Source organism: Littorina saxatilis, linkage group LG9, assembly GCF_037325665.1.
Source record: "Littorina saxatilis isolate snail1 linkage group LG9, US_GU_Lsax_2.0, whole genome shotgun sequence".
Taxonomy (NCBI): Eukaryota; Metazoa; Mollusca; class Gastropoda; order Littorinimorpha; family Littorinidae; genus Littorina; species Littorina saxatilis.
This window is the reverse complement of record NC_090253.1, coordinates 46,015,544-46,031,062: the sequence shown is the minus strand read 5'-3', so window position 1 is coordinate 46,031,062 and position 15,519 is coordinate 46,015,544. Positions and strand designations below refer to the sequence as shown.

At 41.4% G+C, this 15,519-nt stretch overlaps 1 protein-coding gene and 2 long non-coding RNA genes across 4 annotated transcripts in view; 2 read left to right on the top strand and 1 right to left on the bottom strand.

Moving 5' to 3' along the window:
• Nucleotides 1-15,519, top strand: part of LOC138976230 (ubiquitin carboxyl-terminal hydrolase 32-like) — a 74,574-nt gene that overhangs the window by 47,244 nt on the left and 11,811 nt on the right. For both annotated transcript variants that reach the window (XM_070349064.1, XM_070349063.1), the window contains exons 25-27: nucleotides 1,052-1,232; nucleotides 3,299-3,549; nucleotides 14,627-14,817. In XM_070349064.1, the coding sequence (XP_070205165.1) occupies nucleotides 1,052-1,232; nucleotides 3,299-3,549; nucleotides 14,627-14,817 (623 nt within the window). The remainder of the gene's footprint in view (nucleotides 1-1,051; nucleotides 1,233-3,298; nucleotides 3,550-14,626; nucleotides 14,818-15,519) is intronic.
• On the top strand, nucleotides 6,920-9,006 carry LOC138976236 (uncharacterized). The gene is made up of 3 exons (XR_011458918.1): nucleotides 6,920-7,168; nucleotides 7,530-7,692; nucleotides 8,180-9,006. It is a non-coding gene; the product is annotated as an uncharacterized lncRNA (long non-coding RNA).
• Nucleotides 9,328-11,433, bottom strand: LOC138976235 (uncharacterized). Its single transcript, XR_011458917.1, has 3 exons — nucleotides 11,255-11,433; nucleotides 10,510-10,779; nucleotides 9,328-9,783 (listed from the first exon to the last, which is right to left on the bottom strand). It is a non-coding gene; the product is annotated as an uncharacterized lncRNA (long non-coding RNA).

Sequence of the window (15,519 nt, the reverse complement as noted above, 5' to 3'; positions counted from 1 at the left end):
TTTTACGACTCACAAACCAAAACAAACGGACCATTATTTTGTTTTATTTGGAAAACAAATTTTCCAAATGGACAAACTTTGAAATGGTCATCAGCGACTCAGGATCCTTGCTTTTGTCCAACCTGAGCCCTCCTTCCAGCTCTAAGGACACAGTTTGACTCCACCTAGAGAAAGCCGGCCTTTGCCAACTTTTTTTGTTTGTTTGTTTAGAACTCCTGTTGTTGTTGTTTTTTTAGATATAAAAATAAATATATTGAACCATTGTATGCAGGGTGTCGTGGGCTGGGGAGGGGAGAGGGTGAAGGAGCGATGAGGAGAGAGGGTGAAGGAGCGATGAGGAGAAGATCGAAGAGTTCTCCATTTGTTTGCAGCAGACACTCGCATTCAGATGCATGAGGACATGCGACAGATGATCACTGTGTTTGTTCTTGGGCAAAGTTGTTCTTTCAACTTGGGCAAAGTTGTTCTTTCAACTTGGGCAATTTGCAACAGAACTAAAAAAAAAAAGACACTCAAAAGATAAAGAAATGTTGAACGAAGTGAAGAAGTGGGGTGAAGGGTTCAAGTGCAGAATGCACTTCAAGGGATGGGCAGGAGAGAAGATGCAGAATTTAGATCTGTTGTTGTTGTTGTTGTTGTTGTTGTTGTTGTTGTTGTTGTTGTTGTTGTTGTTGTTGTTGTTGTTGTTGTTGTTGTTGTTGTTGTTGTTGTTGTTGTAAAGATTGATTTTTTTAAAATTCTCACATTTTCAGGTTAAAGCTGCATTCCGTAACTCATTGCCATGATTCCATTAAGCAGCAAAAAGATTTGAGACTTTCTCATGCTGCAAGAATATCTGAGAAACAAAGGGAAGTAAACGCTCTAAATGCATACAGCATGTGTAATACTAATAGAGTAAGTGTAGAGTCATTCGGAACCATTCTCCTGGCACCTGAGAGAATAACAAGCACTATAGAAATGAAAAAGCCACTTTCATCCTCAATAATGAAATAGTTTTAAAATAATGAAATATTTTTGCAATAATAATTTTCCTGATTCTGTTCGTTTGCAGACGTTACCGAGGGATGAACAGAAGATCCGCACCATGACGGGGTCGGGCACGCTGTACGCTTATGAGTTACCTCCTCCTGCAGCAATTCCAACCATGTCACTGGAGGAGGAGAGCGCACCTCAGGCCATCACCGCTAAAGAATCCATCGGTCTCAACGAAATCCAGAGAGGGAAAGTAGCCAGTGAGTCCCTCTTCTTCTTCCTCTTCTTCTTGTTCTTCTTATTCTGCGTTCCGAGCCATGCTAAATTTTCAATCTGGTCTGTAGGGCGAACCCCGCAGTCCACCGCAGCGACGTTGCCGGCCCCCAGAGCTTCACCTGGACTGAGCGTTCTTCTTTTTTTTGTCTTTTTCTCCCCTCTCCTTTATTATCGTCTTTCAGTACAGTGGAAACCCCTCTCCCCCCCCCCCCCCCCCCCCCCCCTCTAAAGGATCTCTTCAGAATATCTGACAAAACAAGGTCTTAAAAGCAGAGTAACGTCACCTTTCTGTTCTCGCCGGAAATCCAGTTTCTTAAAGTAAAACTTTGTTCTTTGTCCTTACAAGATAATACAAAAAAAGCCTCAGCTTCTGGGGGGGGGGGGGGGGGGGGGGTGCGCCACCATGGACCCTGGCCTTTCAGGTTTTTCACTTTTTTTTGTTGGTGTTTGGGAACAGAGGCTTAGTATGAAGAGAAAATCTGAGAAAGACGGGTCTTAGAATAGAGGAAGTCTTAGATTTGGGGGGGGGGGGGGGGGGGGGCTTAAAAGAGGGGTTCCAGTGTATTGTCACTTGGTGGTGATCGATGCTCAAGTAGGCACAACAAGTTTTTGTTTATTCAATTTCTTTTTGTTCGAAAGAGAAACAGGCAAGATCATGTTGACAGCTGGATTACTCCATTGCACATGCAGTGTTTGTAGTGTTGCAACTGTCCGTTGGCTCAGGTCACAATTGTTTGAAAGTAAAGAATCCTATTTAGGGTTGAAATGGTGGCCACAGCTGCAGCCTTTGCAAGGTTAATGTTTTTGTTTGTACAAGTGCTTTTTTTTAATGTGACATTAAAACCTGAGTGCAGGCAATCCACATCTCCGTGATTTTGCGGATTTCCGCGAAAGCAAAAAGCAACTAAAAAAAATTTAAAAAATTTAAACACGTAAAAAATGATAGTTTAACCCAGATGAGAGGGACAAAATAGTGTTCTGCTTTACATGCACAATGTATCTTTCAGCAGAGGGGGTGAAATTCATATTTACAAGGCCACAATGCTTCAGCTCTGCCACTCAATCCCGCCAGGGGACCTATTCGGCCCCCTGGACCCCCGGCATTATTTCTTTCCTTGAAACTCATTCTTCCTTGAATTGATTGCCTGTAAGTGAAAAGAGCAGTCAAATGAATTGCCAGTACTGTAAGGTGTTGCGCCTCGCGCCCCCTAATTGGCGTAGAGGCGCGTCCCCCGGGTGGTGGATGGGGGAGCCTTCTCTACTAACTTCTGAGAGAAGGTCGCATCACTCTCGATGCCGTGAACCTAATTAGGATCTTTTTCTTGTTTCTTTATTTCTGCCTCCCCAAAGTCCTTTTACTTTCCTTTTCTCACCCATAAAATTCTTCACTTATTACCCTTGTTAAGTGGTTCTTGTATAGAATATAGTCAATGTTTGTAAAGATTTTAGTCAAGCAGTATGTAAGAAATGTTTAGTCCTTTGTGCTGGAAACTTGCATTCTCCCAGTAAGGTCATATATTGTACTATGTTGCAAGCCCCTGGAGCAATTTTTTGATTAGTGCTTTTGTGAACAAGAAACACTTAACAAGTGGCTCTATCCCATCTCCCCCCTTTCCCCTATCCCATCTCCCCCCTTTCCCTCGTCGCGATATAACCTTCATGGTTGAAAACGACGTTAAACACCAAATAAAGAAAGTAAGGTGTTGCGTTTACTTCATTGTGATATAGACTGTGTTGAACTGGACCTAAGAACAACAGATCATCTGGTTTTCCCTCAAAGAATAATGACAGAAGTATAGATAAGTAGTTCATGGTATTACAGTGGAACCCCCCTTTTAAGACCCCCCAATTTAAGACTTCCTCCCTTTTAAGACCCTGTTTTTTGAAACCTTCTGTTCATATCCTCTGTAAAATGACCACCATTTTAAGACTCCCTCCATTTTAAGACTCCCTCCTTTTTAAGACCAGATTTTCGGAGGTCTTAAAAGGGGGGTTTCACTGTGCTATACTGTTTGATTAGCTTAATGAGGAATACAAAATGTATTTGCAGAACAACTGGGCAACAACAGCCCCTCACCATCACCCTCGCGCATCCCTAACGGACAGCCTCCCCAGATGTCGTCCAACCAGCTTCATGAGCCCTCCCCCTCCCCCTCCCCCTCTCCCTCTCCCTCCCGCTTCGGGAGCCAGGAGTCCCCCTCACATTCTCGGAACTCCAGTTTGGTCGGCGGCAGCGTTGAAAGTCTGTCAAGAACTCTGGAACTTTTTGACAACTTTCTCATTGGAGTTCACCGAAAAATGGTAAGGCTGTCTTTTGACACACAGGCTAGAACTTTGCTCCGGTGTAACTGGACAACTCTGGTTAAATTAGTCGACCAAGAGACAGCAGAATATGTATTTTGCTTGAAGTTATCCAGTAGGGCCGAGTTGCGGTGTTACATTGGTTGAAATTGAGATTTGTTGTGATTACAACAAATGAGACTCGGCGGTTTGTTATCACTTGTTAGGATGGCACCCACTTTCACTTCATGCAGCTCAATCCTGGACTTTGGAGAGTCTCACGTTGCACAAACCAGTGCAAAAATGTTAATCACATGCCAAAGTTTGATAAAGTATTTGTAGCACTCATGACTTTGACAAAGAAAAGTTCAAGTTCTGAATAGAAGATGCCTCCCTCGCTACCGGCCTCTACTCCACCAACTTCAAGGCTGAAGCAGTAGCGCTCCAGACAGGTGCAGCCCACATTGAGCACAGTCCACTCTCCTCCAACAACGTTGTGTTCTTCAGCGACGCAAAGTCAGTCCTGCCGGCCTTAGACACTGCCAGAGACAAAGAACTGAATGACCTGTCATCCGCCTTGACCTCCCTGTGCAGAGTCCACACAGTCGTGCTGCAATGTGTCCCCTCTCACTGCAACATACTAGGCAACGAAGCCGCAGATACTCTGGCAAAGGAGGGCACTACGAAGGACCAGAATGACAGATCAACCACCTTCAAAGAAGCCAAGACCATCATCAAGGCCAAGCAACACAAAAAGTGGTTGCAGCAGCACCCACACTACAACAAAAACGACGCTTTTCACCTGCTCACAAGGTCTGAGCAGGTCCTCATATTCAGGCTGCGGACAGCCCTTACCGAAATCTAGTATACCACAAATGTGCTACATGTAGCGCATAATTAGTAGACTGTGGTACGTGCTAGAAATGTGCCAAATTGGAACCATGGACTTAGAAAAAAAAATAGACAAATGCAGTATACCACAAATGTCCTACGCCTGGTACATTTCTAGCATGCGCTACAAATGTGCCACAAAGGTTCCAATTTGGCACATTTGTGGTACATAAGCTAGAAATGTACTACAAAACTGCAAACCGGCTTCTGGATTAGCACATTCCTAGCACGTGCCACAAATGTGCTACGCCTGGTACATTTCTAGCATGCGCTACAAATGTGCCACAAAGGTTCCAATTTGGCACATTTGTGGTACATAAGCTAGAAATGTACTCCAAAACTGCAAACCGGCTTCTGGATTAGCACATTCCTAGCACGTGCCACAAATGTGCTACGCCTGGTACATTTCTAGCATGCGCTACAAATGTGCCACGAAAGTTCCAATTTGGCACATTTGTGGTACATGAGCTAGAAATGTACTACAAAACTGCAAACCTGCTACTGGATTAGCAAATTTCTAGCATGTGCAACAAATGTGCTACGCCTGGTACATTACTAGCACGTGCCACAAATGTGCTACGCCTGGTACATTTCTAGCACATTTGGCACATTAAAAACTGAATTGTAGCTTATACTTATTGTATTTTTTATTAATAGTAATATTGTGCTATAATTTATAAATCCAATTGTACTTGTAGGTTTGCTGTTTTGTGGTACATTTCTAGCGCACACCAGCAGCAGCTATTCGAGCAATAAACCGGGTGAAAAATGCACATATTAGCACATTATTATTGGCATATTAATAGTACACTTATCGGCACACTGACCTAAAATCCAATTCACAAAATTATGGTCTTGTTCAAATCACTTCAATTGATTCACACACATACATTATATGCAAAAACAGAAAACCCAAAATAGATGTAGAAAGAATAAACCGCTTTTAATTTTTATTGAATGAATATGGAATGTCAGTAAGTAGTAACACACACTGACCTGCACAGACCTAGATCCTCATGGAAAATGAATGTCATTTACACATTACACCTACCTAGATTCTCATTGAAAATAAATTTCAGTTCCACGTGTTATTGTTTTGGAATTTGAGGTCAGTTGGGTAAGTGACACTTTACGGAGAAAACTTGAACTTCGCTGCCCCCGTTTTGTGACGATCAAGATTTCAAAGCTTCTGTAGTTAACCTTCAACGTACTTTGTGGGTTGAGGACGACCCAGAGCCTCACACAATCGACTTTATCTCTGAAACTTTTTGAGTTTTTAATTGAGACTTCATGCAATCTCTAATCACCATACGACCTTTCCATTGCCCATTTTTTGAAAGATTATCTTTGCGAACAAACAAATAAACGATAACGTGTAGAACTACACAGTCCGGATGATGTGGGTGGTGGACGACCCATATGGAATTACGTAATGAATGTTACGTTGTTTATCCTTATTCGGATGACGTGGGTCGTGTACGACCCATACTCTGCAAAGAGGCGGAAAAATGTTTACTCCTATCCGGATGGCGTGGATCGTGTACAACCCATAACTTTTTACGTTGAATCCTTTGGAAAGTGTGGGTCATGTCATCCGGACTGTGAAGTGTGGGTCGTGTCATCCGGACTGTGTAGTCCAACGCTTGATCCGGTGAAGGTTAAAAAGAGAGTCAGAATGCCCGGGTCTTGATCCATGTCATTGATGCAGAAAAAGGCAGCTCACATGGGACTGCAGGCCATCAACTGCAAACACAAATAATATTCATATTAAAGATGACTTACTTATGCACTTTAAATAATTTATTAACGGTCGAGAAAAAACATTTGGATTTCTGTTTCAAGTGTTTGTTGGATTCTTCCATTCCTCCTGGGTCTTGCAGACTTGAAAGTTGACAAGAAAAGCTACTCTTCACTGTGCACCTGTATCCAGGGAATACTTGAAAAAAACAGCATAGTAGTTATTAAATTCAAACTCAAAGCTAAGTTCTGTTCTACTACTACTTCTAGTGGCACTGGTAATAATAGTAGTACTGCAAAATGTGAAGATGAGTCTGTAACAGTAACTTGAGTAAGTGAAAGTTTGAAAAGAATGTGTATTTGTTTGTCTTCGTGCCATACTACCAATTAAGTACCAGTCATCTGACAGAGTCACTGTCACTGTGAGTGTGTCTATGATTTGAACTTCACTTTTCAATCACTCAACTCACTGGGTCAGCACAATAGCTACACTAAAAGTTAAAATACCACTGTATCAAAACAATCTACACAACTTACCAACTATAGAGTGAAGAAAGTGAGACAGAGTCAGTCACTCATTGCGATTCGGGTGGAGGCAGAGTGGATGTTTCGTTTCTGACTTAGCAAGTAGACTGTCACTGTCACTGTCAGCCATGGTTCTCCAATACACCACTAAACAGTTCCGACGTTTACATGGAACAAAGAAGGAAAATCACGTGACCGCACAGACGCCTCTCATTGGCTGTGTCATTTTTTCGAGGAAACAAATCGTCTGCAACACAGCTTTGCGTATGTCCTGCGACTGACGAGTCAGACACTTGTGTTCATTTTGTTGTTTTGTCGATGTAAATTCAGCGATTATCGATTTTAACTGAATGGCATGTCACTGCCCGATGATCGATTGTGACAACGGAAGCTACCGTCTTCAAAATGGAAAGCTAAACTTTGCAAAATTCACCAGGTTCTACACGAGTCTGTGGTGACACTGGTGTTCATGCCAACCACTGTTCAGGTAAGCGCAACACTGTAACAGTTCTTGATCATCTTATTTTATTGCCTGACTTTCATGCGATTTATTGTTTTTTTCTGCAAATTCCATAGCATGATTACAAAACCGTTTAGCTAGACCTGCATTAATACAGTTTTGAACGTTGCAAAAACTGCACACCGGCACTGCATGAAATACTTGTTTGAATCTGCCGTGCATGAGGTCAAAAAATGTGGCTAACTTTCTGTGTCAGTGTGTTTACGTTTCTTGGTTTTTTGTTTTACTTCATGTTGTTAGAGCATGGCTGTGATTAAAAAGCAATAAAACATTGCTTTGTAGAGCCATAAATTGTTAAATCTGATATGGATCTGTCTGTTTTCAACAGCTTGCATCCGCATCCAACACACAAGAAGAAACCAGCACGAGATTAAAGTGGATTCGACTCATCAGCCGTGTAGACACAACAGCAGACGGAAGGCACAAGCTTTTTCACCTGCTAAAGATGCAAGGGTTTTGCCGACTTGGGATACCCTGGATTTCAACACATAGTAAGTTTTTTTTAAAATAACTTTCTTGTTATATTTTGTGTGTGTACGCAGTAAAGAAGATGGGAAGGTGTTGAATGTATTTGTTCACACATGCTGTTCCTAGTATCACTATGATGTGTCTATGCCTTACAGCTTGAGTGATTTAATTGACTTTTCGTCTGTTCGTGTGTTCTGAAATCTGAACAAGAATGAATGTGGGAAGCCAAGCTAAGTTTTATGTGGATGGTTTGTTTCTAGAGTGCGATTTGATCAACATTAGGAGAGCTCTCCATAGAAGCCAAAGGAACAAAAACAAGTGTACCGGGGAATTCACAGAGGGAGTTCTGTTTTGCACTGAAAATGACTACAGTGGGTCCAAATGACCACCTTTATAAGTTGAAGTTGGGGGCATTGAACCCAAACGGACAACATATGTGGAGAACCCTGCATGAAGATGTAATACTACCATAAATACTGACAAAATGAACCCTGTTTGGCAATGTTTCAGACAGCAAGAGTGCTGATAGACATACCTCGACCAGAGCACCGGCTAGGCAGAAGAAAATGGGCAATGCGAGATCTGGAATTCCAGTTTGAGGCGTGCCAGGCCCAAGGATCATCAAGGGAGAGGAATGGTGCACCTAGTTGATTGCCAGAAAAGTGTGACTCTGGCCCTGAACAAGACCAATTCGCAACAGAAACATTTCTGGGTGCTCTTGTTTTTGCTTATTTGTTGATAGGGTTTTTTTTATAAGCAGATGCCAACTTAATGCACACCCGTTATGCGCAATCTTATTGCAATGATTAAACTGACTAAGGAGAACAATAGACTGAAGAGACAAGTGAGTGTGTTCAAACTACAGATTACAAACATGGCTAAGAAAAAGAACGCTGACAGGAAAAATCCATGTTTATTCAGAAATCTTATTTCTCGCAGAACATATCATATTGGACTGGTATAGCCACGACCAGTCTCTTCCAATTAATTCATGTTTTTAGTGTCACCCTAGGCCCTTTGTAACAAGAAGATGGCAGGAAAAAGTCAACAATTCTAAAAAGACAAGAATTTTTAGCGATCAACTAATGAGTATTGACCCTAAACGTTATAGTATAGATGAGATGTTGTTTATGCAACAGAGACGAGGCTTAGACCTTGAGGATCTAGCCTATCGGTTTCGCTAATATAGGTAGAATAAAGTACATGTCACCAGAGTGACCAAGAGCAACCTTAAAAAATTTACTGGTTTACAGACTGGTTTACAGTCTTCTCTCCATTTCATTTCCCCTGTGCATACCATAACATGTTCTGAGGAAAAATGTTTGTTTGGCTCACTTTTTGTGTGTGTCTTTATTGATGTTTGTATGATGCAATGAGTGTGTCAGAACAAAATCTGAGTTCTCGTACTTTGAAATGGAGAATGAGAGACAAGACAAAGCATTACAGCACAAAGTCAAACATATCAGCACTTGCAAACAAAATGCACACAATACAGTCAGCTCAAAAAACTTTACTTATGTTGATAAACGTTATCACTAGCAGCAGATCAAATCTGATGACTTCATCCACTTGGCAATGAACATATTGGGAAGAAAGATATCTAGTTTTATATATTTATATACCAAAAATACACATGTAGTACAGTAAAAGTCATATCTATAATGGTGTACACAGGAACCTTCCTTTTCAGAACTACAAACGATAATCTGATAAAAAAAAATCCAGTACAAAAAAAGAGGGAGTCTTAAATTGTAGGAAAATTTACATAGGTTTGACAAGACAAACATTTATATTTTAGATGCGACCCACCCTACTACCTTTCAGGCTGAAAACTTACAGAAACGAAGCAGCTGTTCAACTATGTTGCTCTGCCCATTACATGTGTAAAGAGAAGAGCTTAATGCCTGGATCTGGCAAAGCTTATACATGAGTTGACAAATTGTTGAAATTAGAGTCGTCAGGATTGTTTACTTTGTGGAATTACTTTGGGAACAGGAGGTTGTGATGGCCGACTCTTGGAGACACGTAGAAGTCTCTTTCTGGTTTTGACAAAGATGCAATCAGGGGCTTCCTCCTCCAAAATGACTTGCAGCCTGTTGCACATGGTCAAAACACTGCCAAAAGGGAAAAAAAGAAAATAATCAATATGAGAAAGAGAAAGGAGACAACAACTTTTACTAAACTTTAGTAAAGCATCATTTAGGACAATTTACCAAGTTGTACATAACAAATTGCTCACAAATTTGAGTGCAACTTGCATGAAGAGCATTGCAAAATTAAGACAGTTGCAGGGATGGCCAGATCTCAAAATCTTAACTTGCCAGACAGGTGAGTCATTTCAAGAAAGTCCAGTCCACCAAAAAGAATTGCTTGCCGGGTACAAACCACAGTTGCTATAACTGCATTGTTTATATAACGTTTTGAAACTAGAGTATACAACCAGAAGTGTTGCATTTGACAAGAATTTTCACTAGCCAAACAGGCGAGTTGCCAAGCGGTTTTAACTAGCACAGCGGATTTTTTGTACTCGCCCCTGGCCTCTAGTCAGATGATTTGATCATCCCTGAATTTAGAAAGTCTGTTCAGTCATTGCTGATTAATTGTATCACGATCAGTATCACTGCACTTTTTTTAAAAATTATATGTATATGACAGCCACAGGCATAATTTTAGTGTGTATTAATACTAGTATGCTGGTTTTTCAGATTTTGACACATTCCCTGTTCACTGAAACCAAAATGTTGTTAGGCCGCACAACCATCTTGCAACTTGAACCATTCTCTTTTTCAAAAGTAAAGTGCAAATATGATTTATTTAAAAAAAGTAGAGAGGTTTCCTACCTGTAAGCCTTTCCTCCTTAAAACTCGTTGACGAGGCGATGCATGCGGTCGAGCTCACACTCACAGGCAGCCGGTGATGAAGACGCTTGGCCACAGGAATCGCCCATCTTCCTGCCTTTCAATCCAGTTGTGATGATGAATGGATCAGGATAAAGCACCCTTTCACATACAACTTCTGCTTGTACTCCCGATGAAGAAGCACCCTCTCTGCATTGTCTGCTTCACGGTCGACAGGAATCCCATCTCCCAAGTTCCAAAGCAGGAAAAGCTCTAAAACAAAAAGGCCTTGAGATCAAATCACAGTTTTGCGCACCTGTGGAAGGCATTCTTTTTTTTCCCCTCATCACCATTTTGTATGTAAACTTACAAAATACTGACTCAGCCTGAGGTAAGCTTAGCAGTGGCAACTTAGTATGCATGTTTGTTGTTTCTTATCTTACCCACACGTCAGATTGAAAATGGAAAACTTTAGCATACACTATCGCAACATGTATGCATCACGAATCGGAATATAGTTATGCTTCATAGTAAGTTAGATTCCGTGGACAGATCAACGGCACTTATTCAAGTTTTTGACTTTAATCAACTGAAAAGTTAAGCGTATCTGAAGAGAGAGCACTTACTAAGGTACTGTTAGTGTTACAACTTACACTGTTACAGGGCGGAAAACCGGTCTTGGGAATGAACAACACATCGCATCATTCATTCATTGCAAAGAGTAAATAACGAAAGAAATAAAACTTACCTAGCTACAAGTTCCTCGTGTGCACCTTCCACACTCTTTTTCCGTACACACGACAAGGTTTCCGATGCTTCAAAGCTCCACAGTCGCACCTTCTGGATGGAAATCTCGCTCAAATCGCACATGTTTCAAGTTGCTGAGAAGCTAGCACGACGCGTTGTTTACTCGAAAAAATGCTACGCATGCGCACTGTCGCAATGGCCGCGGAACTGTTTAGTGGTGTATTTGTCAAAGGACCGGCTTGCTCTTCGCATGGAAGTAGTTGTGGATTTCAACATAGCAACAATATTGTAGACTTTGATCCCACACTTAGATATCCAGTTCAAAAGCTTCGTTCATGATGCATTCCTGGGAAAATATCCACTCTGAACACAGCACTGTTTCAGTGTTTGAATCACATGGCAGTTTCGTGGGGTAGATTCAAAATGGCGGTGTATTTTGTCTCCTTTCATTTGATTGGGCGATATTTTTAGAAGTAGCCACTCACGCGAAGCGACACAATACATGATCAAATACCAAGCTTGTGCATACCATGCAGACAAGAGAAAGCTGACTGCCTATTGTTTTCTCTTCTTATTCCACATTGACTTCCTTAAAAGTTTAAGTCCAAAATGCTTTCTCATAGTGACCTTCTCCATTTAAAATCTTGAAGGAACTTACAAGTACAATTATACTCTTTTTTTGTAATTTCTTATAATTTTGTTTATTTTTCACAAAAGCTATCTAGATGTGTGGATTTTGTATCAATGAGTATACAATTTAATACATTATGCTAATCTTTTATAAAGCTGATTTTGTGTGAAATTATGTGTTTATATACATTTTAACCATGAATCCCTGTGTTTTTACCTTGTATCCTATTTTTTTTTGTACTTAATTTTTACTGTGACAGTTTCTTTAGTTTATAAAATGCAAAATTCTGCTAAGTCCAAGATTGGCATATTTGTAGCATACTGTGAAAAAAACTAAGTCTTTACTAGCACACAAAAATGACAAAGTATTTCATTGGCATATTTGTAGCACACAAGAAAATAGCTAAGTCCATGATTGGCACATTTGTAGCACATAATAAAATAGCTAAGTCTGTGATTGGCACATTTCTAGCGCATAAGAAAATAACTAAGTCCATGATTGGCACATTTCTAGCACATGCAAAGAGCTCACAGTTGTTCGTTAGCACATTTCTGGTATAGAATAAAATGACAAAGTCCATGATTGGCACATTTCTAGCATAGGATTGAAACCTGTAGCACATTTTGTGGTATACCACAAATGTACCAATGGTTGTTCGTGGCACATTTGTAGTATACGTTTGGTACATTTAGTACATTTTTAGCATAGGATTAGCACAAAATTGGTATACCAATAATGTGCTAAAAACTGTAGGGGAGGCCACAACCGAATGAACTACCACCTTTTCACAAAGTTCAGAATTGGCCAGTCAGACCAGTGCCCTAGTCAAACAGGCAGCATGACAACGGAACACCTGCTGCAGACTTGCCCACTACACGATGGCCTCAGGAGCCAGATCTGGGCGGAGGTGACCACGGTGCAAGGGAAGCTCTATGGCAGTCTGGACGACATACAGCGCACGGCAACATTTGCGCGGAGAACCGGCGTTTCCATCTGAGTGATCGACAAGAAGAAGAAGAAGAATAGAAGATGCTATGCTGCGCTGGCACTTTTCTTGTTATGCATTTCTCAGATTTGAGAAACAAAGGAAAGGGAAGTATTCGCTCTAAATGCATACGACACGTGCAAAAGAGTAAGTGAGAGTTATTGGGAACCAGTCTCCTGGCACCTGAGAGAATAACAAGCATTGAAATGAACAAGCGACTTTCATCCTCAAAAATTATCATTCCTTTCTCATCCCATCATCTTTTGATGCGGGGATGTAACTCAATAGGTAGCGGCGCTCATGTCTTCAAAACCAGTTCTCGCTATCGGCGTGGGTTCCATCCCCACGTTCGGCGAGGGATTTATTTCCCAGAATCAACTTTGTGCAGACTCTCCTCGGTGACTGAACACCCCCGTGTGCACGCATGCGCGCGATAAAGAACCCAAATTCACAGCGAAAGTCTCAGGGCGTGGAAACATGAGCTAATTATTACACACATGCAGGAAAATAAAATAAATGGGTAGCGCCGTATACTGTATTGTAATTCAATCAAGTTTGCGTTTTAATGAAACAGATCCTGTGATTGGTCAGAATGCCCCAACTCATTAAAAATTACTGGTCATTAATTGTCGATAACCACTCGCTAAAAAATCCATTAACAACCTGCTGGCGAGGCGCATTGATACAGCCTCAACTAGTCTCGGTTAGCTTTGAGGGTCATTTTACAAGTAGGAAATATGAAGGCCAACAAAATACCGAGACCATAAGGTATGCGAAGTGATGACGTCGAATACGTGACGCAAGTTGATGCATGAATTCTTCCGGACTACGTCAGTCAATTCCAAAGATCGCTTTTGTGATGAAAAGAATTTGTTTTAGAGTTTGCTGTCCAGAAACCCGTCAAAAAAGAAGGGAAAATGTGTGTAAAAAAGAAAACAAAACAGGAGCAGAGTGATACGATAGGAATACAGAGACATATTTCTTGGGACTTGACCCTTGCAGGTAGGTGGACTGAAAGTAGTGTGTGAACAGAACAGAACCAATTCTGTCTGTTTACAACCGCATGAAAGCAGGAAAAAGATCGTCGTCAGATTGAATTACAATAACATTAACATTAACATGCTTCCATTTGAAACTTCTCGGTCTTCATCGTGGATTGACGCCCTCCCAAAGTCTAATTGAAGCCCTCCGTCGCTTCGCTCCGTCGGGCTTCAATTACCTTTGGTCGGGCGTCAATCCCCGATGAAGACCTCGAACTTTCAAATGGAAGCATGTTAATGTGTAATTGGCAGCTCAATTTCCCCAGTGAGAAAGTATCCCGAATTTTCATGAGGGCAACCTCACAGGACTCTATGAAATCTTATTCTTATCCTTATCTTTATCCTTTTATTAAATTTTCATCCCTCCATTAGGCCAAACAAACATATTTGTTGGTTTAGGGTTACGTGACCAAACAAGATAGGGTCGGTAGGTCGGCTTTTTAAAAAAAAAAAAAAATTTGGTTTAAATTTAGTCCATTTTAAAGGAGGTTACTTCCCTTAGTCTAGGTATGGTTCGCAAAATGTGTCAAAAGTTAGGGTTTTTTTAGAAATGAAATTATTTTTGTAAGGTCTGCGGGAAAAAATAGGGTTTGTCGGGTCACCCTAAACCAACATATATTTTTGTTTGGCCTTACGTCTGCCATTCTTGTCGTGTCACCCTAAACCAACATATATTTTTGTTTGGCCTTACGTCTGCCATTCTTGTCGTGCCCACAGGTGTTGATGGACGTGTACTTCATGTCGACGCAAAAGACGCGGCCCAGTCTGTTCGGCACCCCCATCATCATCCCGCGGGACGACACCACCACCTGTCAGGACCTCTATCACTTTGTCTGGGTGCAGGTGTCGCGTCTCGTTAGTCCCCTCCCCCCTAACGAACAACGCACCACTAATCACGCCCAGGACTGGTAGGTGAAGTGTGGGTGGGTGGGTGTGTGTGTGTGTGGGTCGGTCAGTGGGTGTGTTTGTATTTATGTGTGAGTTTGCGTGGGGGTGGGAATGTGTGTGTGGGTTATTGGTCGGTCAGTGGGTGTGTTTGTATTTGTGTGTGTGTTTGCGTGGGGGTGGGAATGTGTGTTTGTGTGTGTGTGTGTGTGTGTGCATGTGTGTTTGAGTGTGTGTGTGTGTTTGAGTCTGTCTGTCTGTGTCTGTGTCTGTGTATTTGTCTGTGTGTCTGTTTTCAATTGTGTGCTGTGTGTGTGTGGTTAAAATGATAGGACTAAAATAGGACAGTGCATGAAAAAGTAGATTCAGATAAAAAGAAAACACACCAGTAACCAGGTTAGGTACGTTTATATCTATAATCAATATTTCGGCACATTACTACCTTCTTCGGGATGGTAAGCTTATCTGAAAGTAGATTCAGGTGTAATTTGAGTTGAGCCCCATATTCTGATGCATTACTGCTGTGCTTGAATGAATGCTAGCTTGCCTACAGTGATACACTTGGATGCATGTGCAGTTAAAGTCAAACACACATATGCTTTAACTTTGTGCACATGCATCCATATTCTGACAATCTGTCTCACATGCAACCCCCCGCGGGTTAGGGGGAAGAATTTACCCGATCCCCAGCATGTCGTAAGAGGCGACTAACGGATTCTGTTTCT